We start from the raw sequence: 26794 nt of genomic DNA, 5'->3' as shown, positions 1-26794 counted from the left end.
ACACAGTGCTCACACCTGTAATCCCAGCACTCTGGGAGGCCAAGGCAGGAGGATCACTTGAGCTCAGGAGTTCGAGACCAGCCTGGGCAACACAGGGAGACACTGTCTCTACAAGTAACTTTTAAAAAATAGCCAGCCCAGCCAGGCGCAGTGGCTCACACCTGTAATCCCAGCACTTTGGGAGGCCAAGGCAGGCAGATCACCTGAGGTCAGAAGTTCAAGACCACCCTAGGCAAAATGGTGAAACCCCGTCTCTACTAAAAAATACAAAAATTAGCTGGGCATAGTGGCAGGCATTAGTAATCCCAGCTACTCGGGGGGCTGAGGCTGGAGAATTGCTTGAACCCAGGAGTCGGAGGTTGCAGTAAGCCGAGATTGAGTCATTGCACTCCAGCCTGGGCAACAAGAGCGAAACTCCGTCTCAAAAAAAAAAAAAAAAAAGCGAGCCCATGTACAGTGGCTCAAGCCTGTAATCCCAGCACCTTGGGAGGCTGAGACAGGAGGATTGCTTGAGGCTAGGAGTTCAAGACAATCCTGGGCAATATAGTGAGACCCCATCTCTAAAATAAATAAATGAGTAAAAACAAGTTCACCCAGAGCCCATAGGGTCAGCAGTTAATAAGTGTTAGCGACTCTTATCGCTGTGGTCATCATCATTGTCGTGACTGACCGCACACAGCCCGCTCCCCCACCTTGAGCGCCGCAGTCTTCCGCTGCTCGGCTAACAGCAGGTTGACCTCCTCTCTGGCCAGCGCCACCTCGTGCGGCTCTGAGGCCTCGTCCTCATCCCCGTCGGCATCAGCCTCCGCCGGTTCCTCGTCCTTCTCCAGCTTACCCCTGTCCCTGTGGGTGCGGGGCTGGGTCTTCTCCCACTCCCAGCTGCAGCCAGGACAGAAGGGGTCAGCGTGCAAGCCATGCCGGGGGCTGGGCGTCCTGGCACCTCCACTTCCACAGCCCCTCCTGGCCCCAAGTGACTTATGCACAGACATGGGCATAAAAATGGAGCTATATGGCTGGACGCAGTGGCTCATGCCTGCAATCCTGGCACTTTGGGAGGCTGAGGTGGGCGGATCACTTGAGACCAGGAGCTCAAGACCAGCCTGGCCAACATGGCAAAACCCCATCTCTACTAAAAGCACAAAAAATTAACCTGGCATGGTGGGGCAAGCGCCTGTAATCCCAGATACTCAGGAGGCTGAGGCATGAGAATCACTTGAGCCCAGGAGGTAGAGGTTGCAGTGAGCCGAGACTGAGCCACTGCATTCCAGCCTGGGTGACAGAGTGAGACTCTGTCTCAAAAAAAAAAAAAGAGGTGCCCGATCAAATCCAAACTACAAGGATCCCATGGAAACTGCATGGCAGGAGGGTTAAGGGAGCAGGTGCAGACGTTTGGCTGGAAATGGATGAGATGGTGAGTGCATTTCTTTTTATTTGGAATTCCTCTAATGTGCCAGGTGTGGTGGCTCACTCCTGTAATCCCAGCACTTTGCAACGCCAAGGCAGGAGGATTGCTTGAAGCCAGGAGTTCAAGACCAGTCTGGGCAATATAGTGAGACCCCATCTTTACAAAAAATAAAAGATTAGCCAGGTGTGTGGCTGGGCCTGGTGGCTCACACCTGTAACCCCAGTACTTTGGGAGGCCAAGGCAGGTGGATCACTTGAGGTCAGGAGTTCAAGACCAGCCAGGCATGGTGGTGCACTCCTACAGTCCCAGCTACACAAGAGGCTGAGGTGGGAGGGTCGCTTGAACCCGGGAAGTCGAGGTTGCAGTGAGCCAAGATTGCACCACTGCACTCCAGCCTGGGCAACAGAGCGAGGCTTCGTCTCAAAATAGACAAATTAAATAAAAAAATAAAAAGTAGGCCGAGTATGGTGGCTCATGCCTGTAATCCCAGCAGTTTGGGAGGCCGAGGCAGGTGGATCACAAGGCCAATATGGTGAGACCCCATCATTACTAAAAATACAAAAATTAGCCAGGCGTGGTGGTGGGCACCTGTAATCCCAGCTACTGGGGAGGCTGAGGCAGAGAATTGCTTGAACCAGGGAGGCGGAGGTTGCAGTGAGCCAAGGTTATGCCACTGCACTCCAGCCTGGGCGAAAAAAAAAAAAAAAAAAAAAAAAACCACCATTGGGTCACACCTGTAACCACTTTGGGAGGCCAAGGCGGGTGGATCACAATGTCAGGAGATGGAGACCATCCTGGCTAACACGGTGAAACCCTGTCTCTACTAAAAATACAAAAATGAGCCAGGCATGGTAGTGGGCACCTGTAATCACAGCTACTCGGGATGCTGAGGCAGGAGAATCGCTTGAACCCGGGAGGCGGAGCTTGCAGTGAGCCAAGCTCATGCCACTGCATTCCAGCCTGGGCCGCAGAGTGAGACTCTATCTCTAAATAAATAAATAAATAAATAAATAAAAGGAAGGAGGAATAGGATAAAGATGGTGGGGGGAGAATTGGGAGCAGAAGGTGAAGGAGAAGAAATGGGCTTAAATCACAGCACCAGGCTTTGTTTTGTTTTGTTTTTTGAGATGGAGTCTCGCTCTGTCACCCAGGCTGGAGTGCAGTGGCGTGATCTTGACTCATTGCAACCTCTGCCTCCCGGTTTCAAGCGATTCTCGCACCTCAGCCTCCCAAGTAGCTGGGATTACAGGTGCATGCCACCATGCCCAGCTAGTTTTGTTTTTTTTTTTTTTTTTTTTTTGTATTTTTAGTAGAGACAGGTTTTTACCATGTTGGCCACTCTGGTTTTGAACTCCTGACCTCAAGTGATCCACCCGCCTCGGCCTCCCAAAGTGCTGGGATTACAGGAGGCAGCCACCATGCCCGGCCAGCACCAGGTTTTAAGTCACCCATAAGTGTGGTGGCCATGGGTCCTAGTTTGTCCAGTGCAGTCCCAGGGGACACGATTGTCCCAGTGGGATTTTTTTTTTTTTTTTTTTTTTTGAGATGGAGTCTCACTCTGTCATCCAGGCTGGAGTGCAGTGCCGTGATCTCAGCTCACTGCAACCTCTGCCTCCCAGGTTCAAGCAATTCTCCTGCCTCAGCTTCCCGAGTAGCTGGGATTACAGGCTCCCACCACCATGCCCAGCTAATTTTTGTATTTTTAGTAGAGATGGGGTTTCACCATGTTAGACAGGCTGGTCTCAAACTCCCGACTTCAGGTGATCCACCCACCTCGGCCTCCCAAAGTGCTGGGATTACAGGCGTGAGCCACCACGCCTGGCCAGCCCAGTGTAATTGTTAACAGTCCCCTTTCACCTCCAGATGTACCCTGGTGTGGATGGTAATCGCATGGCCAGTGTCTCTGCACGCAACCACTCTGTGCTCAGTGGGTCTGAGCAGGGAGTGAGTGTGCAATGAGAGAAAAGCCCTGGCATAGGACGGGGCAAGCCCACATCTCCTCTAAGCTTCAGTGTCCCCTCCCATAGTGGGGTTGAGCCTAGCTGACCTAACGGGCTGCCTCTGGATTCCAGCCTGTGTGAGAGATGAAAGGAATCTGGAAGCCTCTCCTACCTGGCCCAGCATAGCCACAGGGGCAGGCGAGCAGGGGAGGAACAGGAACCTGCAGGCAGCAGAGTGTGGCTGGACAGCAGCAAAAGGAGCTCCCAGCAGCAGCCCCTCTGCTCTGGCAGGCCGGCCCCACCCTGTTAGCGCTGGGGTCCAGGTGGGGCCGAGCCAGTGGGCACACTCACTCTGCATTGGTCAGCAGGTGGCGGGACACGTCCATGTGCAGTTCGATGTTGGTGTTCTCCAGCTCCACCAGGCTGTGCCGCATCTCCATCTGCTCCTTGAAGGCCCCGATGAGCTGTGCCCGGATCTTGTTCATCTGCACATGGCTGTCCTCCTCTGTATCATGGGACAGCTTTGGGACTGCGGGCAGGAAGGGAGCTGGCTGAACCTGGAGCAGTGGCACCTAAGCCAGGGTTGAACTCCATGCCCGCCCACCAAGATGGTGTCTGGCCCACGGAGAAGCTCAGTATACATGGATAGATGAGTGAATGGAGATGGATGGGTGGGTGGTGGATGGTGGATGGATGGAGAGAGAGAATGAATGGATAGTGATGGACAGATGGAGGCTGGAGCGTAGATGGATAGATGAATATGAATGGTTGGGGATGAATGGATAAATAAATAAATAAATAAATGGATGGATGGATGGATGGGTAAATGATGGATGAATGGATGGATGGATGGATGAATAGAGGGTGGATGGATGAGGATGTATGGTTGGGGATGGGTAGATGGATGGAAGAATGGATGGATGCATAGATGCACGGTGGATGGATGATGGATAGATAGATGGATGAGTAGATGAACGGGTAGATGGATGGATGGAGATGAATGGTTAGGAATGGGTGGATGGATGGAAGAATGGATGGATGAATGGATAGATGCATGGTAGATGGATGGATGGATGACGGATGGATAGATGGATGAGTGGATGAAAAGATGGATGGATGAGGATGGATAAATGGATGGATGTATGGATATGGATGAATGGATGGGCAGATGGATGGATGAGGATGGATGAATCAATGGGTGAGTGGATGGATGGATGAGGGAGGGGGATGGGTGGATGGATGGGCGGATGGATGGATGGATGGATGGATGGATGGATGAGGATGGATCAATCGATGGGTGGGTGGATGGATGGATGGATGGATGAGGATGGATGAATGGATGGATGGACGGATGGATGGATGGTGGATGGATGGGTAGATAGGTGAACAGAAGGTAAATGGATTGATAGGTGAGTGGGTAGATGTGTAAATAGGTGGATGGGTAGATGGATAGTTGGACTTGTAGATAAATGGATAGATGATTTAGAAGAATTTAAACCCCCTGTTTGCCTGGCTTGGGGTCAGGCTACCCGGATTTGAGTCTCAGGAATCCAAATAGTGTTGAGTCTGGGCCAACCATCTCAGCTCAGACCTCACTTTCCCAGTGAGACGCTCCCAGACCCTCGCTCTGGGCCACCTGTCACCTGCTCTGATGACACCCTGCCTTCTCCTTCACAGTGCTCGGTACATCTATGATTAAGTAACATTTTGTGAAAAATGTTTCATATCTGTCTTTCCTGCTGGAATGGAAGCTCCATGGAGCAAAATCATTCCTGTTTCCCACAGTAAGTTCCTACCTAATAGTTGCCAGCAGCTAATCAATGGTTTTCCCTGCCTGCCCCAGTAGATGGCTCCACCCTGGACATGCACAGTTTGTCCAGTCTGTTCCCATGACCTTGAGGGCAGTGGTCAAGAGCTGCCTTTTCCTTAAATGTTGAACAATCTGGAGTTGGCAAAATAAATTATGGTGCATCCAGATGACAGAATCGCTGCAGCCATTAAAACAAGGTTTTCAGCCCAGATGCAGTGGTTCACGCCTGTAACCCCAGCATGTTGGGAGGCCGAGGCGGGTGGATCACTTGAGGTCAGGAGTTCCAGACCAGCCTGACCAACATGGTGAAACCCCGTCTCTACTAAAAATACAAAAATTAGCCAGTCATGGTGGCAGGTGCCTGTAATCCCAGCTAAACGGGAGGCTGAGGCAGAAGAATCACTTGAACCCAGGAGGCGGAGGTTTCAGTGAGCCAAAATCGTGCCACCACACTCCAGCCCGGGTGACAGAGCGAAACTCTATCTCAAAAAAAAAAAAAAAAAAAAAAAAGTTAGCTGTATGTGGTGGCACATGCCTGTAGTCCCAGCTACTCAGGAGTCTGAAGCAGGAAGATCACTTAAACCCAGGAGGTTGAGGCCGCAGTGAGCTATGATTGCATCACTGCACTCCAGCCTGGGCAATAGAGCAAAACCCTGTCTCTAAAGAAAAAAAAAGAAAAGAATCCAACCCCCATTTACAAGGGAAGAATTAGAGCCCGGGGTCAGGGACACAGGGAGGTAGTGGCCAGGTTGGAAATAAAGCCTAGGTAGGGCCACCAAAGCGCTCTCTGGGTGCAAGTGCTCAGAGTGGCTGGAGCACTCAGCCCCAGACAGGGAGGGGTAAGCAGGACAGGGACGTGTCCTGGGAGCCCTGGGAGGGCGACAGTGCTGCTGAGCCTGCAGGGGGCGCCACGCCCCACTAGGCCTACCTACCTCGGGCGTCCCGGATGCCGGCTTCACTGTTCTTCTCCTTTTCTTGCTTCTCAATTTTTAATTTAAGGTGCTCGATCTCCCTGCGCAGGTCGGAGATGACCTCCGTGTACTGCGCGATGCGGTAGGAGACGTTCAGCAGGTTGCGCTTCACCTAGCAGGGGCAGGACACACGGCCAAAGTCAGACCTGGTGGGAAATGCCCCACGAAGGATGCATTTGAAAGAATGCAAACACACGTTTGTTATAAAATTCAAGTAAAGGCTATTCAGCCTGAAAAAGGAAGGGAATTGGCCAGACATGGTGGCTCACACCTGTAATCTCAGCACTTTGGGAGGCCAAGGCAGGAGGATCGCTTGAGCTCAGGAGTTTGTGACCAGCCTGGGCAACAGAGCAAGATCCCATTTCTGCAAAAATTTTAAAACTTAGCCAGGTGTGGTGGCTCATACCTGTGGTCGCAGCTACTCGGGAGGCTGAAGTAGGAGGATCACGTGAGCCCAGGAGGTTGAAGCTGCAGTGAGCTATGATTGTACCACTGCACTCCAGCCTGGGCAATACAGCCAAGACCTTGTCTCAAAAAAAAAAAAAAAAAAAAGGAAGGGAATTCTGAGAGTTGCTATAAGATAGATGGACCTCGAGGACGTACTACTGAGTGAAATAAGTCAGACCCAGCAGGACAGATACTGTGTATTCCACCTACATGAGGTCCTTGGCCAGGTGCGGTGGCTCACGCCTGTAATCCCAGCACTTTGGGAGGCCAAGGCAGGCAGACCACTTGAGGTCAGGAGTTTGAGACCAGCCTGGCCAACACAGTGAAACCCCGTCTCCACTTAAAAAAAAAAAAAAAAGTCCCAACTACTTGGGAGGCTGAGGCAGGAGAATCACTTGAACCCGGGAGGCAGAGGTTGCAGTGAGCCGAGATCGCACCACTGCACTCCAGCCTGGGCAAAAAAAAAAAAAAAAAAAAACCACCTAAGGCCGGGCACGGTGGCTCATGCCTATAATCCCAGCACCAGCACTTTGGGAGGCCAAGGCAGGGAGATCACAAGGTCAGGAGTTTGAAACCAGCCTGGCCAGCATGATGCAATCCTGTCTCCAATAAAAATACAAAAAGTAGCCAGGCATGGTGGCACATGCCTGTAGTCCCAGCTACTCGGGAGGCTGAGGCAGGAGAATTGCTTGAACCTGGCAGGTGGAGGTTGCAGTGAGCCAAGATCGTGCCACTGCACTCACGCCTGGGCGACAGAGTGAAACTCCATCTAAAAACAAACAAACAAAAAACCCACGTACATGAGGTCCCTCAAGTCCTCAAATTCATAGAGACGGAAGGTAGAATGCAGGGTACCAGCGGCTGGGTGAGGGGTGGGGAGTTACGGTTTACTGGGTGCAGAGTCCGGGCACAGTGGCTCACACACCTGTAATCCCAGCATTGTGGGAGGCCGACACAGGAGGATCACTTGAGCCCAGCAGTTCAAGACCAGCCTGAGCAACACAGGGAGATCCTGTCTCTATAAAAAATTGAACAATTAACTGGGCATGGTGGTGCGTACCTGTAGTCCCAGCTGCTTGGGAGGCTGAAGCAGGAGGATGGCTTGAGCCCAGGAGGTCAAGGCTGCAGTGAGCCGTGATGGTATCACTGCACTCCAGCTTGGATGACAGAGCCAGACCCTGTCTCAAAAAAAGGAAAAAAAAAAAAGTGTGGAGCTTCAGTTTAGGAGGACGAGAAAGTTCTAGAAATGGATGGTGGTAATGGCTGCACAAAGACGTGAATGTACTTAATGCCACTGGCTGCACACTTAGAAATCTGAAGTCCAAATGCCTGCGCCTCACCCTCGTCTTGATGTTCTTGGCCCTGTAGGCGTACAGCAGTGTATTCCGAGACTCCTCAAAGCAGGTGCTGGCTGGGCTGATGTGAGCAATCATCGCTGTGCGGCTATTCCCGCCCAGGGCATCCTGTTCAGGGGGAACCGCCAAGTGGGATGAGGGGAGCCTCAGGGCCCCGCCTGCCCAGGGGCACTGGCCCTGCCCCAGCCGTCACCAGGACGTCTGAGATTCCAGCTCCAAGCCCTGGAAAGGGCAGCTAGTGCCAGAACCCAGGGGTCAGTCCTCAGGGAGGTGACCGTGAGGATGAAGTGAGACCTGTTCCAGGCCCACCCCGTCTGACATCAGTTCTGACGAGAGCAGATTGGACCAAGGGGTCGAGTTTACAGAAACATTTATTACCATTTTATTGTTGTTGTTGTTGTTGTTTGTTTGTTTGTTTGCTTTTGAGATGGACTGTCACTCTGTCACCCAGGCTGGGGTGCAGTGGCGCCATCTCAGCTCACTGCAACCTCTGCCTCCTGGGTTCAAGCGATTCCCCTTCCTCAGCCTCCCAAGTAGCTGGGATTACAGGTGTGTAATCCCACGCCTAATTATTTGTATTTTTAGTAGAGACAGGATTTCCCGACGTTGGCCAGGCTAGTCTCAAACTACTGACCTCAGGTGATCCACCCACCTTGGCCTCCCAAAGTGTTAGGATTACAGGTGTGAGCCACTGCACCTGGCCTACTGTTTTATCTCTGTGTTAATTCATACCCCACCTTGCTATGGAATGGAAGTGCCGCCATTCAACTCAGAATAAAGGGGAGTTTTCTCACGGTCAGAGCCCTCCATGATGGGGAGGCAGCTGTGGATGGGTGGTGAGCTCCCTCTCACCAGGGGTATGCAAGCACAAGCCGGATCATACTTCCGGGGGAGTCAGGCAGTGACTAGAGATGGCATCTACCGTCTTTTCTGTCCCTCACCCAGGTCTGGCCTCTCTCCTGGCTGGTACCTCCTGACAGTGCAGGGCCTGCGCCCACCCTCCGGAGCCCGCAGCACCCACCTTCAGCAGGCGCGTGAGCTTGCTGTCCCGGAAGTTCACGTACTGCGCCCGGCTGCCGCCCTTCTCGCTGAGCGCGTTGATGCAGTTGCTCAGGACCAGCAGCGAGCGGTTCATGTGCGCGCCCTCCTTCATCCTCTTGCCTCGGTTTTGCGTCTGCGCAGCGAGGGGCCAGGCTGAGAGGAGAGGTCTTAGTCCTTCCTAGCTCCCAAGCCCCATCCGGGTTCCCAGGGAGGGGATTGAGGCCCAGAGGGTGGAATAACCCCGCCCCCCCGCCAGCCCTAGGCGCTCGAGCTCTCAGGCACTGATTACACTCGTGAACCCCCTGGGGATGTAGCATGCCGTGGGAGGAACACTACGCTACAGTCACCGGAAGCCACGATGCAGAGATCTCGGCCGGTGTTGAAAAGATGCTCATCACTAAATGAGGTAAAGACCGGCCAGAGCAGTGGCTCACGCCTGTAATCCTAGCACTTTGGGAGGCTAAGGCGGGCAGATCACCTGAGGTCAGGAGTTCGAGACCAGCCCGGCCAACATAGTGAAACCCCGTCTCTACTAAAAATACAAAAAAGTCGGGCACAGTGGCGGGCGCCTGTAATCCCAGCACTTTGGGAGGCTGAGGCGGGCAGATCACGAGGTCAGGAGTTCGAGACCAGCCTGGCCAATATAGTGAAACCCTGTCTCTACTAAAAATACAAAAATTAGCCGGGCATCATGGCACAGGCCTGTAGTCCCAGCTACTCAGGAGGCTGAGGCAGGAGAATCGCTTGAACCTGGGAGGCAGAGGTTGCAGTAAGCCGAAATCGCGCCACTCACTGCACTCCAGCCTGGGCGACAGAGCAAGACTCTGTCTCCAAAAAAAAAAAAAAATGCCGGGCGTGGTTGTGGGCGCCTATGATCTCAGCTACTCAGGAGGCTGAGGTAGGAGAATCACTTGAACCCAGGAAGCAGAGGTTGCGGTGAGCCAAGATCATGCCACTGCACTCCAGCCTGAGTGACAGAGTGAGACTCCGTCTCTAAATAAATAAAGTAAAGATAGATCAGAGGGAAGTCTGTGCAGAACAACTCCAGGTTTTTCTTTGTTTTTTGACAGAGTCTCATTCTGTCACCTGGGCTGGAGTGCAGGGGCGCAATTATGGCTCACTGCTGCCTCGACCTCCTGGGCTCAAACAATCCTCCCACCTCAGCTCCCTTAGCAGCTGGGACTACAGCCACCCAAAGTGCTGGGATTACAGGCTTGAGCCACTGCACCTAGCCGGGTTGGGCCTTTCTTGGAGGACTTGTGCACTGGAGCAAACTCTTTTGTGAGTGCTTTTCTATGTAAAAATAGTCTGTGAGAGCCAAGCACCCCCAAACGCAGCCCACCTAGGCCGCTGAATGTACAGCTAAAGCACCAAGACCCTATGAGGCAGGTACTACTATAATCCCTCCCCTAACTTTTTTTTTTGAGACAGCGCCTCCCAAACACACACCGCAAGTTGGAGCAGAGCCAGAACGAGGACACAAGGCCTGGACTCCCTGCCTGGTGACCCCTGCAGAACTAGACCCCAGGAGGCTGGTCTCCACTTCGTCTCCGGAGGACACAGCCAAGTCCAGCTGGCCAGGTTGGCCTCCTCACTCCTGCCCAGGGCCGGGTGTTGTTTCCGCCTTCACACTCAGCTGTGTCTGTAGGAAACTGTCTGTGCCCCCACCTGTCTGAGTCTTTTTGCCTTTTTCTTTCCTATATTCCACTGCTTTGACATCTGGGGCCTTGACCCTGGAGGGACCGGTCCTCCCAGGGCTAGTCGGTTCCTAGAGGCAGTAAGCGGCTCACCTGTGAGCACACCTTTCACCTACAAAGCAACCAATCCAGAGCCCACTCCTCCACTCTTCCTCTACCAGGCTCTCACACTTGGCCACCATCTGGCTGCCCTTGTCACCCAGGGCCAGTTACCAGATAACCAAGGACAGCCCCCAGGCCCTGGAGCCTGCTGAAATTACCCAAACAGCCAACCCTAAGCCTGCTTACCCGGCCTTGCCTGCTCCTTCCTGTGAAAGCCACCACGAGGGCTCTCACCCACATCCGCCTCCTCCTCTCCCTTCTGGCCGTCCTCGGGCTCTCACCCACTTCCCCCTCCTCCTCTCCCTCCTGACCATCCTGGGGTTCTCACCCACGTCCCCATCCTCCTCTCCCTCCTGACCAACCTTGGTGTGTCTCCGTGTGGCCCGTGGCATGCCCTGCCCCATCCTCTTGGGATCTGTGAGTAACAGGCGACCTTTTCCACGGCAGCCGTCTACTGATCTGCTGGGCTCACTGCACCTCAAGTTTCCTACTAATCCCCTCTATCTTAGAGCAGCCTGATGCTGGGCCCCTAGCCCTGCCGGTTTCAGTAGCCCCAGCACCAGGGGCATGGCCAGGCGCAGTGCAGGGAGTGACCGAATGAGCAAAACAACTCAGCAGTCGTTCAAACCCCAGGGAGACAAAGCGCTCAGCATGAACATCGGAGGACAAATATCACAGCTGCAGGAGGTCTGGGGCCAGACTTCCCCAGGTTCAAAGCTCAGGTCCTCCTGCCACTCAATATCATTGTGTACAGTGAGTGACATCACTCCTGAGCCACAGCCTCTGTGTCGGGAAACAGGCACGGGGCCACCGCCTGGTTCTGCACCAACTACTGGATGTTAAGTGCCTGGTGTGTTAAAGGGGCATGGAAATGTCACTTCTTTTTTTTTTTTTTTTTTTTTTTTTTGAGATGGAGTTTTGCTCTTGTGGCCCAGGCTGGAGTGCAGTGGTGCAATCTTGGCTCACTGCAACCTCTGCCTCCCGGGTTCAAACGATTCTCCCGCCTCAGCCTCCTGGGTATCTGGGATTATAGGCATGTGCTACCACACCCAGCTGATTTTGTAGAGATGGGATTTGGCCATGTTGGCCAGGCTGGTCTCGAACTCCTGACCTCAAGTGATCCGCCCACCTCAGCCTCCCAAAGTGCTGAGATTACACTGACCGAAAATGTCACTTTTTTTTTTTTTGAGACGGAGTCTTGCTCTGTCACCGAGGCTGGAGTGTAGTGGCGCGATCTCGGCTCACTGCAAGCTCCGCCTCCCAGGTTCATGCCATTCTGCTGCCTCAGCCTCCCAAGTAGCTGGGACTACAGGCGCCTGCCACCACACCCGGCTAATTTTTTTGCATTTTTAGTAGAGACAGGGTTTCACCATGTTAGCCAGGACAGTCTTGATCTCTTGACCTCGTGATCTGCCCGCCTCGGCCTCCCAACGTGCTGGGATTACAGGCGTGAGCCACCGTGCCTGGCCTAAAATGTCACTTCTTGATAATGTCATTTTTATCCTGACACCACCTTCATCCAGTCCCTTCTCTGTCCCTGGCCCTGGCTGGGTCCATCCCTTGAGAAATGCTCAGGCCACGGGGGCAACAGGCAGTGGGCACAACGCCCACCCTCTGCGACAGGTGCAGCCAATGACAGATGAGCCGGGGCTTAGGGTAGGGGGTTGGGGCTGGTCCCCAGCAGTGACAATGAGCCGGGCCTGCAGCCGCCTCACACCGTGGTGAATCTCACCATCCTCCCACCAGCTCTGCTCATACCTTCCCCCCAACTGGAACATTCTTTCTTATACCCTCAGTCTCCTAATGACCCTTTCAGGCTCACCCTGACACCCACCGCCTCCACCCCTTCCTCCCCTGGGCTCCTGTGGCCTCTGTGCACCTGGAATCTTAAAATATGTGCCTCCCTGTGCTGTCATTCTCTGCTCAGACGTCTGTCTCCCTGGGGGGCTCTGAGCTCCTGGAGGGCAAGTCTGGGTGCTGTCTGTCTTGGTGTCTCGAGCACCCAGGAAGGGCCTGGCAGGCAGGACGCCCTCCATGAACACTGGCTCCGTGGGCCACCTCGCCCACTCCTGTCGAGGATTCATTCACTCACCAAGCAACTAGCGAGCATCGCCTCTGGGCCAGGTACTGTTCTAGGTGCTGAAGGTGCGGCTGGAAGATAGACAAGGTCCTGCTCACAGCCTCGAGGGGGACAGACACAAAGCGAGTAATTATCATGGATTTGAAAAGGGTGGAGGCAAGTCAGAGGGACTGACAGCCAAGTGCGGAAGCTCACGCCTGTAACCCCAGCACTTTGAGAGGCCGAGGCAGAAGGATCACGTGAGTCCAAGAGTTTGAGACTAGCCTGGGTAACATAGTGAGACTCTGTATCTCCTGAAATATTTTTGAAATTAGCTGGGCATGGTGGCATGCGCCCGTGGTCCCAGGTACTCTGGAGGCTGAGGCAGGAGGACAGCTTGAGCCAGAGAACCTGAGGCTGCAGTGAGCTATGACGGCACCACTGCACTCCAGCCTGGATGACAGAGCATGTCTCGAGAAACAAACAAACGAACAGGGACTGGAACCTGGGATGCCCGCTCCGAGCCTGCCAGGTCCAGCATGAAGAGCCTCCCCACGTGCACCTCCTCCGCCAAGTCTGTGCTGCGGCTCCGCTGTTGCACGGTGACCTGCAGCACGGCGTGGGAGCGGGACGATGTCTTGTTGGTGGCCGTGGGCTCCTGAGTGCGCTGCCGGTTGCCTTTGGTGAGGAGCTGCATGATCTGAGGACAGAGGCAGAGGCAGGCGGGAGGTCAGGGGCGACATATGCCCTCCAGGAACACCTGGGCAAGAGTAGGAGCTGTGGGGCCCCTGTGGCTGGGATGCTTACAGCAGGACCCCATCAGGTAGAAGCAGCTTCTGGTGTGCAGCAAGAACTGATCGATTGAGTTGATTTGAAAGAAATGGCAGATCCCTAACACTGGCACTGACCCCTCTCTTTCTTCTACCTGTGGCAGACATCACCAATGGATTGCCCACCTCTTCTTCAGAGCCCAGAGCAGCCCCAGGACCCTTTTCAGTACAGAACTCCAGCCAGTTGTATTGATTTGCTGGAGTTGGCGGATGGGCTGAAACACATTTGCCATGCAGGCAGCTTTAAAAATCATGCTGGGCACGGTGGCTCACGCCTGTAATCCCAGCACTTCAGGAGGCTGAGGCAGGCGGATCTCCTGAGGTCTGGAGTTCGAGACAAGCCTGACCAACATGGAGAAACCCCGTCTCTACTAAAAATACAAAATTAGCCGGGTGTGGTGGCACAGGCCTGTAATCCCATCTACTCCAGAGGCTGAGGCAGGAGAATGGCTTGAACCCGGGAAGTGGAGGTTGCTGTGAGCCGAGATGGTGCCATTGCACTCCAGCCTGGGCAACAAGAGCAAAACTCCGTCTCAAAAAAAAAAAAAAAGTCATGCCATTGAGCCTCTGCTGAGCACCTACTATGCACTACCCTCATGCCAGGACTATAGAATATATATGGGGAGAAAAGTGATATAGTCGCTGTTATTAAAGAACAGAGCCAGCCAGTTGCAGTGGCTCATGCCTGTAATCTCAAAATTTTGGGAGGCCGAGGCGGGCAGATCACGAGGTCAAGAGATTAAGACCATCCTGGCCAACATGGTGAAACCCTGTCTCTACTAAAAATACAAAAATTAGCTGGGCATGGTGGTGGGCTCCTGTAGTCCCAGCTCCTTGGGAAGCTGAGGCAGGAGAATTGCTTGAACCTAGGAGGTGGAGGTTGCAGTGAGCCAAGATCATGCTGCTGCACTCCAGCCTGGGCAACAGAGTGAGACTCCATCTCAAAAAAAAAGAAAAGAAAAGAAAAGAAAAAGAACAGAGCTGGGTGCAGTGGATCACACCTGTAATCCCAATACTTTGGGAGGCTAAGGCGGGAGGATCACTTGAGCCTAGGAGTTTGAGACCAGCCTGGGCAACATGGCAATACATTGTCTCTACAAAAAAAATTAAATTAAGAATTAGCTGGGCATGGTGGCACGTGTCCATAGTCTCAGCTACTCAGAAGGCTGAGGCAGGGCCAGGTGTGGTGGCTCATGACTGTAATCCCAGCACTGTGGGAGGCCAAGGCAGGTGGATCACTTGAGGTCAGGAGTTCACAACCAGCCTGGCAACATGGTAAAACCCTGTCTGTACTAAAAATACAAAAAAAATTAGCTGGGCGTGATGGCAGGCACCTATAATCCTAGCTACTTGGAAGGCTGGGGCAGGAGGATCACTTGAGCCCAGGAGTTCAAAGCTGCAATGAGCTGGGATTGTGCCACTGCACTCCAGCCTGAGCAACAGAGCGAGATTCTGTCTCAAAAACAAACGAACAAACAAAAACAGAAAACAAGAGTAGGCCAGAAGGCTCCCCCACAACTCCAGCCCGTGAGGGACAATGGTAAGGGCCTGTGGATTCTGGTGCCAGCATGGCTGGAGCACATGGTCATTAGGGGCTGGGTCTACACTCATTCTGGAGGCCACAGGGAGCTGTTGAATTTTGTGAGCAAACAAGATGCGCAGCCAGATCTGTCTCAGGAAGCGCACGCTGCTGGTAGTGCTGGGTGTGGCTCAGAGAGCAGAGCTGGAAGGAAAGACAGCCAGCGGGGAGATGTTTACAGCTTCCATGCCCGTGTTACCAGAGTGATTCTTAGCATCAGGGATAGCAAACAGGTTTCAGACGTGAGCCAGCTCGGAGGGTTGTGACTGGCTGGAGTGCTGTGTTTTTTATTTTATGTATTTATTTATTTGAGACGGAGTCTCACTCTGTTGCCCAGGCTGGAGTGCAGTGGCGCGATCTCCGCTCACTGCAAGCTCTGCCTCCCAGGTTCACACCATTCTCCTGCCTCAGCCTCCCCAGTAGCTGGGACTATAGGCACCCGCCACCATGCCCGGCTAATTTTTTGTATTTTTAGTAGAGACGGGGTTTCACCGTGTTAGCCAGGATGGTCTCGGTCTCCTGACCTTGTGATCTGCCTGCCTGGGCCTCCCAAAGTGCTGGGATTATAGGCGTGAGCCACCGCACCTGGCCTTAATTTTATTTTTTGAGACAGAGTCTCGCTCTGTCACCCAGGCTGGAGTGCAGTGGCACAATCTCGGCTCACTGCAACCTCTGCCTCCTGGGTTCAAGCAATTCTCGTGCTTTAGCGTCCCGAGTAGCTGGGCCTACAGGTGCCCATCACCATGCCCAAGTAATTTTTCTATTTTTAGTAGAGACTGGGTCTCACCATGCTGCCCAGGCTGGAGTGCAGTGGCTGAAACTCCTGAGCTCAGACGATCCACTCACCTCGACCTCCCAAAGTGCTGGGATGACAAGCATGAGCTACTGCGCCCGGCCCTGGAGTGCCGTGTTGAAAAGGATCCCGAGCCTGCCTCTGGAGGCAGAGGCAAGAGTGTGGGCTCTGTCAGTGACAGTGCCCTGAGCGTTGGGCAGAAGGCCGGAGCCAAGGGTGCCGACCCCCCAGATCAGGTCCGCACTTGGAAACAACAGGAGAACTGCGAGTCTGTCTCTGCTCAGTGAACCTGAAGGAGGACCTCGTGAGCTCTGGCATGTGTGTGGCTGCCGTGGCTCAGCCACGTCTGCTTCTGTGGGCCCCCGTGACCCTCACCTCGTGTGCATTTGAGGTGGAGACCTCCGTGATGCCTGAAATCTGGATGCTGCCCCTGGAATCTTCCCTGAGGTCCAGAAATTCCGAGGATGGGTTCAGGAGGTCCCGGATCACTTTGTTGTAAATCTGGGGTGGAACAGAAAGCCTGGGAGCAAAGTAGCTTTGGTGCAAAAGAATTACAGGAACTGGCCAGGCGGCTAGGCATGGTGGTGCACACCTGTAATCCCAGCACTTTGGGAGGCCGAGGCAGCTGGATCACGAGGTCAGGAGATCAAGACCATCCTGGCTAACACAGTGAAACCCCGTCTCTTCTAAAAATACAAAAAATTAGCCGGGGGTGGTGGCGGATGCCTGTAGTCCCAGCTACTCAAGAGGCTGAGGCAGGAGAATGGCATGAACCCAGGAGGCGGAGCTTGCAGTGAGCCGAGATTGTGCCACTGCACTCCAGCCTGGGGAACAGAGCGAGACTCTGTCTCAAGAAAAAAAAAAGTGGCCAGGTGCGGTGGTTCATGCCTGTAATCCCAGCACTTTGGGAGGCTGAGGCAGGTGGATCGCCTGAGGTCAGGAATTCGAGATCAGCCTGGCCAACATGGTGAAACCCTGTCTCCACTAAAATACAAAAATTAGCCAGGCGTGGTGGCGGATGCCTGTAATCTCAGCTACTTGAGAGGCTGAGGCAGGAGAACTGCTTGAACCCGGGAGGTGGAGGTTGCAGTGAGTGGAGATTGCACCACTGCATTCCAGCCCGGGTGACAGAGCAAGACTCTATCTCAAAAAAATTGTTTTCTCTGGTCCATCACCCTTTTGCAGACAAGGCAATCAAGGCAGGCTCACCTCGAGGAAAACATGGACAGTATATCCTGGGCCTGGAAGAGGTCAGTGAGGGTCTGCAGGTAGATGCCAGGCTCCGCGTCCACACCCAGCATGGTGTGGGTCTTCCCCGCACCTGGAGGAGGAGCAGAAACACCTGCCAGGGTTGGGGGACTCCCGAGGTGGGCTGAGATGCTTCACCTGGAAGTGCTGGCCATTAAAAGAGAGTTGGGCGCAGTGGCTCACACCTGTAATCCCAGCACTTTGGGAGGCTAAGGCGGGTGGACCACCTGAAGTTAGGAGTTGAAGACCAGCCTGACCAATATGGTGAAACTCCGTCTCTACTAAATACAAAAAATTAGCTGGGCGCGGTGGCACACGCCTGTAATCGCAACTACTGAGAAGGTTGAGTCAGAAGAATCGCTTGAACCTGGGAGGTGGAGCTTGCGGTGAGCTGAGATTGAGCCGTTGCACTCCAGCCTGGGCAAGAAGAGCGAAACTCCATCTAAAAAAAAAAAAAAAAGAGCTGGATGTGGTGGCTCACATTTGTAATTTCAGCACTTTGGAAGGCTGAGGCAGGTGCATCACTTGAGCCCAGGAGTTCAAAACTAGCTTGGGCAACGTGGTGAAACCCCATCTCTACAAAAGATAGAAAAATTAGCTGGGTGTGGTAGAATACACCTGTAGTCCCAGCTACTTGGGAGGGTGAGGCAGGAGGATCACTTGAGCCCAGCAGGTCAAGGCTACAGTGAGCTATGACCGCACCACTGTACTCCAGCCTGGGCAACAGAGTGAGAGACCCTGTCTCAAAAGAAAAAAGAGGCTAGGCGCAGTGGCTCATGCCTGTAATCCCAGAATTTAGGGAGGCAGAGGCAGGAGGATCACTTGAGCTCAAAAAATTAGCCAGGTGTGGTAGCAGGCACCTGTAATCTCAGGTACTCAGGAGGCTGAGGCAGGAGAATTGCTTGAACCTGGGAGGAAGAGGTTGCAGTGAGCTGAGATCGCACCACTGCACCACTCCAGCCTCAGTGACAGAGCAAAAGTCCGTCTCAAAAAAAAAAAAAAGAAAGAAAGAAAGAAAAGGAAAGAAGAAGGCCAGGCACGGTGGCTCACACCTGTAATCCCAGCACTTTGGGAGGCCGAGGTAGGCAGATCACAAGGTCAGGAGATCGAGCCCATCCTGGCTAACATGATGAAACCGTGTCTCTACTAAAAATACAAAAAATTAGCCAGGCATGGCGGCACACGCCTGTAGTCCCAGCTACTCGGGAGGCTGAGGCAGAAGAATTGCTTGAACCTGGAAGGCAGAGGTTGCAGTGAGCCGAGATGGCACCACCCCCCCCCCGCCGCGGTGACAAAGAAAAAAAAACCCCAAAAAAAAAAAAAAAAAAAAAAGAAGAGTACCAGGCTGGGCATGGTGGCTCACTCCTGTAATCCCAGAACTTAGGGAGGCAGAGGCAGTAGGATCGCTTGAGCCCAGGAGTTCAAGACAAGCCTGGGCAACATACGGAGACCTCATCTCTACAAAAAATACAAAGGTTAGCCGGGCATGGTGGTACATGCCTGCAGTCCCAGCTACTTGGGAGGCTGTGGTGGGAGGATTGCCTGAGGCCGGGAGGTCGAGGCTTTCAGTGAGCTGTGACTGTGCCACTGCACTCCAGCCCGGGCAACAGAGCGAGACCCTGCTGTCACAGTCCCCGATTACTCCTGGGACACTGCCCTTGATGGTACCTGAGGGGCCGTAGGCAAACACCATCGCGTTGTACCCAGAGATGACGCCTTCCACCAAATGCTGGATGGTGGCAGCATACACGTCTTCCTGTGGAGAGACAGAGGACCGAGATTCACACAGACAGCCCCGCCACAGTCAGGGGGCCTGGCCGTTTGCAGAGGACAGGTGTGTGGTGTCTGCACAGGTTCCAAGCCCTCCGGACAGATACAGAGCCATACTCAGGGGAGGGAAGGCTAAAAAGAGCACGGGCACGGCCGGGCACGGTGTAATCCCAGCACTTTGGGAGGCTGAGGCGGGCAGATCACGAGGTCAGGAGATCAAGACCATCCTGGCTAACATGGTGAAACCCCATCCCTACGAAAAATACAAAAAATTAGCCGGGCGTGGTGGCGGGCACCTGTGGTTCCAGCTACTCAGGAGGCTGAGGCAGGAGAATGGGGTGAACCCGGGAGGCAGAGCTTGCAGTGAGCCGAGATCGCGCCACTGCACTCCAGCCTAGGCGACAGAGTGAGACTCCATCATAAATAAATAAATAAATAAATAAAGCCAGGCATGGTGGTGCAGGCTTGTAGTCCCAGGTACTTAGGAGACTAAAGCAGGAGGATTGCTTGAGCCCAGGAGTTCAGACTGCAGTGAGCTGTGATGGCACAACTGCACTCCAGCCTGGGCAGCAGAGCAAGATCCTATCTCAAAAAAGAAAGAAAAAAGAACAGAAGAAAGAAGAGAGTGGCAAAGGGCTCAAGGTGGCAACAGACTTGTGAGTCTGGAAAGAGCACCATGACTCCTCTTTCTGGGACAGAACTAGGACCAGGGAGTGAAAGTTTCAGGCTGGCAGAAGTTGACATAGGCAGCAATACCCAGCATTAGGAAGATAGGTGGTGATCTCCCTGTCCACAGGGGCATTCAAGCAAGGACACCTCCAGGGCTGGTGCATGAGGGTGTGTAGGTTTGGCTGGACTTGATAGAAGCAGCAGTCCCTTCCTCTGCATCTCTGGCGCCCCCTCCAGGGCCTTTGTGTCATTTAAATATCCCAGAAGCCCTGGCTGTTCACTGAGCTTCCAGAGGGAAGAAGCCGCTTCTGTGCCCAGGCTGCACAGGCTCCGAGGCCAGCACCACTTACCTCTGGCTTTGGACATACATGGCTGGGACCGAATCCTGGGTCCACAGCCCTGTAGCTGTAGAGACCTGGGTAGGGCGTCAGCCTCCCCAAGCCTCAGCTTCCTCATCTGTAAAGCAAGGACCTGTTGCTGTGTGAGTCATGGGGTGGCTGTGGGGCTTGTGAAGCAGTGTGTGCCAGGCCCTGAACACAGCCCTTGGTGTGTTGTAGCCACTCAGTAAGTACGTTTTTGTTTTGTGTTGAGACAGAGTCTTGCTCTGTCACCCAGGCTGGAGTGCAGTGGCACGATCACAGCTCACTGAGGCCTTGTACTCCGGGCTCAAGAGATGCTCCCACCTCAGCTTCCCAAGTAGCTGAGACTTACAGGCATGTGCCACAATGCCCAGCTAATCTAAAAAAAAAAAAAAAACCTTTCTTTGTACAGATGAAATCTCTCTATGTCATCTGGGCTGATCTCAAACTCCTGGGCTCAGGTGATCCTCCTGCCTTGGCCTCCGAATGTGTGGGGACTACAGGCGTGAGCCACTGCGCTTGGCCTTAATAAATGTCAACGATTGGGCCCTTGTAACTTTCCATGCCGTTCAGATCTGGAGAGTGACAGAAGCTGTTTTCTGAGACAGCAGCTGGAGCTGCCGTTGCTAGCGAATCCTCTATCTTCACGCTGAGTCCCGAATCCAGGGGTTAAGCTCCTGGTGCCAACAGGCGGCCTAAGTGTTCTAAGCGGGCCCATTTCCTGCACCCGGCATCCTTCCCGAGAAGCTCTCCATGTGAATCCAGTGGCCAGGCTCCAGTGGGAAGACGAGAGGACTTGGGTGGTAGGTTAACGATGGCCACAGCTTCTTTGCCACTTCTCAACTGGGAAGCTGAGTCTCATTCTCCTCCCCTTGAACCTGGCCAGGCTTAGGACTGGCTTGGCCAGCAAAGGGTGGCAGAGGCAAGGCCATGCCTCCAATAGACCTGGTGGCTTCCACCTGGCCTTCTTGGAGCCCCCAGGCTGCCATGCTTTGAGGAGGCTCAAGCCACACGGAGGAGACATCTGTACGATCTCATGTCGACAGCCCCAGCGGAAGGCCAAGCCATCTCCAGCATCCACTGAGAGTCGTGTGAACAGACCACCGTGGACACGTGGCCCAGATGACCGCAGCCCCCTGACATCAGATTGCTGCCCAGCAGGTCCGGGTCAGCCCGCAGAACTGTGCAAGACGATTATCAATGACAGTTCTAAGCCACTTGGCTTTGGAGTGATTTGTTCTGCAACCATCTTTGGTCACTCGGGGACAGCTGTGCACACCTGGGGCCCGTGGCTTCTCAGAAGTTAAAGGTGGGGGCCAGACACGGTGGCTCACACTTGTAATCCTGGCACTTTGGGAGGCTGAGGCGGGCTGATCACTTGAGGTCAGGAGTTCAAGACCAGCCTGGCCAACGTGGTGAAACCGCATCTCTACTGAAAATACAAAAATTAGCCAGGTATGGTGGCAGGCGCCTGTAATCCCAGCTACTCGGGAGGCTGAGGCAGGAGAATTGCTTGAACCAGGGAGGTGGAGGTTGCAGTGAGCCGAGATAGCACCACTGCACTCCAGCCTGGGTGATGGAGTGAGACCCTGTCTCAAAAAAAAAAAAAAAAAGAAAAAAAAAGAAGTTAAAGGAAGGTGGGGTGCAGAGGGCATGGGGAGCCCTGATTTTACCCTTCACCACAGGAACGGAAGTCACTTGGCTGCAGGACCTGGAAGGAGCATAAAGTCCTCCGCTGAGCTTTGTCTTGGGGCCAAACATCTCCCGACTGCTCACCCTGGTGATGGTCTGTCGCTCCTAGTTCAGGAGGCCAGGGTTCAAATCCCACCTGCCCCACTCAGCAAGGGGTGCCCCTCACTCCATCACCCATCCCTGGGTCCTGGCTCCCCTTTGTGGCCCCCCTCCCAGGTGGGGGTCTGGTGACGTATTGACAGTGTTTGTCCCTAGTAGAGGGTGTTGGCATGGAGGACTAGGAGGGAGTGTGATCTGACTCTGGGTCCAAACGCTCAGCTCCGGGCCTCACCATGCGACCTCTTGTAGGGTGCTTCTGCTGTGAAACGGGCATGATTAAGCCTCCGCCCGGATCCCTGTCCCTCTGGCTCTGTCCTCCCCCAGGTCTAGTGTCCAGCCCCTCTGCAGGCTCTCGCTGACACCCCGTGTGCTCACAACGCGCCTGCTTCTCCATTTGGTCGGCCCCCCTGCCAGGATGTGGGCGGGTAGGCAGGGCTGCGCTCCAGCCCCATGGAACACAGGGCCACTTTGTGGAATAAAGGGCTGAGTGCATGAATGAAAGTGCCCGTGCAAAGCCGCAACCTGGTGGCCACTGCACTGTGAAAGGGTCTCCTCCTGCCACCCCTGGGATGGGCTTTCTGCACAGTCTCCTTGTCCTCAGGGAGACCCCGTGAGAAGACGGGGTCGAGACTGCCTGGCCACCATGTCCTCACCAGGGGGTTCCAGCCCCAGAGGAGGATGCATTGATGGCAGGGGCAGGTGGAGACCTGAGATGCATGCTGGTCAAACACCCTGTGGAAGATGAAGGTCCGCTCCCGGGACCGGTGTGTGCGCGCCACGTCCTCAGGGTCCTCGCCGGGGTCCATGAGCACCACCATCTGCAAGCAACGAGCCGACCAGGCTGATCAGGATAGGGCAGGGTCTGCACCCTGGACGGACTCCAGGCCTGGCACCCACCCTGGACCCCTCCAAGGAGCTTGGTCCGGGTCCGGGTCCGGGAAGGGCTGCGGGCCTCTGTGGTTGAGCCAGGAGCAGGGTTGGGGGCCTGCACCCACCCGCCGGCCCAGCACCCTCTCCACTTGCTTCTGAGGAGCAGCGTTTACTGCTATTTCACCCTCAAAGCACAGCGGGAAGCTCCCCCAGGCCTGCTGGGCTCTGCAGTCCAGCACCCACACTGACGCCTGGGAAACGCTACCTTGGTCAAAACACATCGAGGACAGCAGCCCAGCACCCACCAGCCTCCCTCAAGGGCCCAGGGCTTCCTTCGATGAACCCACGGGGTGGGGATGGGAAGGGGATGGGAGGTGCCGAGCTGGTGCCCGGCTGCTGTGCTCAGGGTTTCTGCACGTGACCCTGAGTGTTTCCTCTCCTGGCCCTGTCTCCTGTGGCTCACTGGGGCTGAACCACACACAGGAAACGGGAGAACAAAGGACCAAGCCAGGTACAGTGAATAACACCTGTAATCCCAGCACTCTGGGAGGCCAAGGCGGGTGGAGCACCTGAGGTCGTGAGTTCGAGACCAGCCTGGCCAACATGGTGAAACCCCATCTCTACTAAAAATACAAAAAATTAGCCAGGTATGGTGGCGGGCTCCTATAATCCCAGCTACTCAGGATGCTGAGGCAGGAGAATCGCTTGAACCCGGGAGGTGGAGCTTGCAGTGAGCTGAGATTGTTCCATTGCACTCCAGCCTGGGCAAGAGAGCAAGACTCCATCTCAAAAAAAAAAAAAAAAAATGTTAAATTAGCCAAGCATGGTGGTGCATGCCTGTGGTCCCAGCTACATGGGAGGCTGAGGCAGGAGGACTGCTTGAGCCCAGCAGTTCAAGGCTGCAGTGAGCTGTAATCGCATCACTGCACTCCAGCCTGGATGACCCAGCCAAGATCCCCAGCCCTGCTGTTTGTCTCTCTGAGCGCCAGGTCGCCCCCAGGACCCTCTCATATAAATACCTAATTATGATGCAAAGTGTATGCGGGTCCCTGGGGACAGATAGGTTCAAAGGAGCCTTTCCCAGGGAATTGGGAGGGGGACACAGGACAATTAGAAACCAAATTCGCCCTCAGCTGGTTAATCCAGCAAGGAGTTCCCTGGCTAGGAGGACCTTGGGGACCCCAGTGGCCAAGAGGAGCCACAGGGTCTAGGGAGGCACCACTAGGTGGGACCAAGCACCCCACCATCGGACAGCCCACCGCACCCCACCCTGGCTCACAGCTTTGTAAACTGAGATCCCAGGAGACCAGGGCCAGCCACTGGTTCTCGGAAGTCAGTGGCAGGGCTGGGGCTGGGTCCCTGGGGCTTCCTGGCTTCTAGCCAGCACTTTTCCACAATCTAAGTGAACTAACTCCCTTTTCTTTATGTTTTTCTCCTTCCAAAGATGGAGACAATCAAAAGACAGGATGACTCTGGGCAGCTCCTGTCCACACAGCCCCACCGCGTGTGCCAGCCATCGGCCAGGCCTGGGCTGCAGGAGTAATCCTACAGGAAGCAGGTGGGCACTGGTGGTTAAGAAAGCAGGCTTTGTTGGGCATGGAGGCTCATGCCTGTAATCCTAGCACTTGGGGAGGCCAAGGCAGGAGGATCATTTGAGGTCACAAATTCAAGACCAGCCCGGCCAACACGGTGAAACCCCGTCTCTACTAAAAATACAAAAATTAGCAGGGCATGGTGGCAGATGCCTGTTAATTCCAGCTACTCAAGAGGCTGAGGCAGGAGAGTCGCTTGAACCGTGAGGCAGAGGTTGCAGTGAGCTGAGATCGCACCACTGCACTCCAGCCTGGGCAACAAGAGCAAAACTCTGTTCCTTCTCGTGAGTTCCATTTTCTTTCTTTTTTTTTTTTTTTTTTTTTGAGATGGAGTTTCACTCTTGTTGTCCAGGCTGGAGTGCAATGGCACAATCTCAGCTCACCGCAACCTCTGCCTCCCGGGTTCAAGTGATTTTCCTGCCTCAGCCTCCGGAGTAGCTGGGACTACAGGCAGGCACCACCACACCTGGCTAATTTTGTATTTTTAGTAGAGACGAGGTTTCTCCATGTTGGTCAGGCTGGTCTCGAACTCCCAACCCAGATGATTCACTAGCCTCAGCCTCCCAAAGTGCTCAGATTACAGGTGTGAGTCACAGCGCCTGGCCAACTTCCATTCTTTTTATCCATGATGCAGGTGCATCATATAAAGCATCAGGACCTCTGCAAAGCTCCTGTGAAGCCACCATCCTCTCCCACCCTCCTTGTCCCCACTCTCTCAGCTGATTCCTTGGGTCTCGACCCCCTCTCCCGTGTCCTTTCCTGCAGAGCCTGTCTCCCCTCGACGTAAACGCCTGTCTGGTTTCTTTCGTTTGCTTTTCCGTGAACTCAGCACTGATTCACCTGCCCCCTCTGCAGTCCACTCCCCCTGGGGATGTCTGTGCACCTGACCTTCTGTCCATTTCATCTTCTTGCAGACAACGATGCCCTGAGCCTCCTGACCTGGGACCAGGACCGGCCCCCCTGCTCAGCGGGGAGCTCCCTCTGACCCACCCAGGGTCCTCTGCCCCTGAGTGCACATGACTCCCAGGGGCCATGTCTCATTCCTTATGGAGCTGCCTCTCTAATGACGAACGGGAAAACCTGATCCACTTGACAACACTGATTCCACCCCACAGTGGGCATTTCTTCTTATGAGTGACCATCGAGGGCACAGACATCCCTAACCTGTGGCAACAGCTTGGCTTCTTAGCCTGCTTCGAAGCTGCAGAAATCCCCATGCCGGGCAGCATACTGGCACCCTTCCCTGCTGAGTTGCAGCCACCCAGGCCCTTTCCAGCCACGCAATTCCAGAGCTGGGCCTGCTGAAGGCTCTGCCCTCCTCCCAGCCCCCTCCCCGCTCTGTGGCCCCCCCGCATGCTCCTGCTGGGAGACTCCAGCCTGCTCCCCTGCCCTGACTTTGCCCACCCCCATGGGCTCTGCTGTATTCTCCTGGTAGCACTCATCTCTCCCTGACTTTGTGTGCCCCCAACCCTGACTAGAAACTGGGCCCAGTGGGGTGGGCCTGGTGTCAGTCTCAGCCACACCTCCGGGACAGAGCCCCGTCTGTGAGCGTGTGACAGCAGGGAGCCCCCTGAGCCCCAGCCTCACCTGGTCCCCCACTTTGTGGGTGATGACCACGGCTCCCTCCTCCAGTTCTGCGTCACTGAGCGGGCGGATCCGAAGTGCCACCTGCAGGCGGTCACCAGGGCAGCTGCACAGGGCCTCTTCACCCTCAGGCCCCATCCCCGCGGCCCAGCCCTCCCTGGCCCTCTGGCTCTGGGATCTGCTCAGTCTCCCTGAGGGAGCCTCTTCACCCTCAGGCCCCCGTCCCCGCGACCCAGCCCTCCCTGGCCCTCTGGCTCTGGGATCTGCTCAGTCTCCGTAAAGAGGTGAAGGCAGCAGCTCAGCCCCGTGCCCCTCAGGGTGGGCTCTGACTTCACTCCCATGGGGCTGCCCATGCCCCCAACAAGATGTTGCCTCCCTCGCTGAGCAGATGGGGAGGTTGGGGCACAGAACGGGTAATGCCGGCCCAAGCCCTCACCTCCCGGTCCTGCCACCTCCAGAAGAGATGCTGAGCTCCTTCATGGGAAACCTCCCCAAGGGGAAACCGGGGGCCTCGCCATCCCCACTCCCTATTCTGAGGGCCAGATCCCGGCCTCAAACCCACCCCAGCTGCATAGGAGCTGTGGCCCCAGGACACTCGTTTCCCCCTCTATAAAAGGGACACATTTTTTGGTGGAAACAGCAGCTGTGGCTGAGGGACAGTCATGACTGGCATTTCTTCTTACCCAGCTACAGCCCTGGGGCAAGTCCCCAGCTCAGCTCACTGCTGTCCAGTTAGCAGAGGCTCTGAGTCCCCCAGCAGATGGCCTGGATTGGGCCCAGGGAGGGGGCTGGGGAGCCCAGAGCCCGCACACCCAGGTGCCAGCAGCATGGGGATTAGCGGTGGAGAGGGTGCCTGGAGGCTCAAGGCGGGGATGCGGAGGC

General features: G+C 54.7%; 1 protein-coding gene across 1 annotated transcript in view; it reads right to left on the bottom strand.

Annotated features, from left to right (window-relative positions):
* Positions 1 to 26050, bottom strand: part of LOC116463021 (kinesin-like protein KIF19) — a 32992-nt gene extending 6942 nt beyond the window's left edge. The window contains exons 1-12 of the mRNA XM_058434437.1: positions 25916 to 26050; positions 22574 to 22684; positions 18946 to 19033; positions 17239 to 17350; positions 16405 to 16564; positions 13333 to 13527; positions 8950 to 9102; positions 7914 to 8036; positions 6088 to 6238; positions 3697 to 3874; positions 3453 to 3566; positions 693 to 879 (exon numbers count right to left, since the gene is read on the bottom strand). Of these exons, the coding sequence (XP_058290420.1) occupies positions 693 to 879; positions 3453 to 3566; positions 3697 to 3874; positions 6088 to 6238; positions 7914 to 8036; positions 8950 to 9102; positions 13333 to 13527; positions 16405 to 16564; positions 17239 to 17350; positions 18946 to 19033; positions 22574 to 22684; positions 25916 to 26050 (1707 nt within the window). The remainder of the gene's footprint in view (positions 1 to 692; positions 880 to 3452; positions 3567 to 3696; positions 3875 to 6087; positions 6239 to 7913; positions 8037 to 8949; positions 9103 to 13332; positions 13528 to 16404; positions 16565 to 17238; positions 17351 to 18945; positions 19034 to 22573; positions 22685 to 25915) is intronic.
* Positions 26051 to 26794: the final 744 nt, after the last annotated feature.

The sequence above is a fragment of the Hylobates moloch genome, unplaced genomic scaffold (assembly GCF_009828535.3).
Source record: "Hylobates moloch isolate HMO894 unplaced genomic scaffold, HMol_V3 SCAFFOLD_24, whole genome shotgun sequence".
Classification (NCBI taxonomy): Eukaryota; Metazoa; Chordata; class Mammalia; order Primates; family Hylobatidae; genus Hylobates; species Hylobates moloch.
Note: the sequence above shows the minus strand (reverse complement) of the source record. Positions and strands in the feature narration are given on the sequence as shown.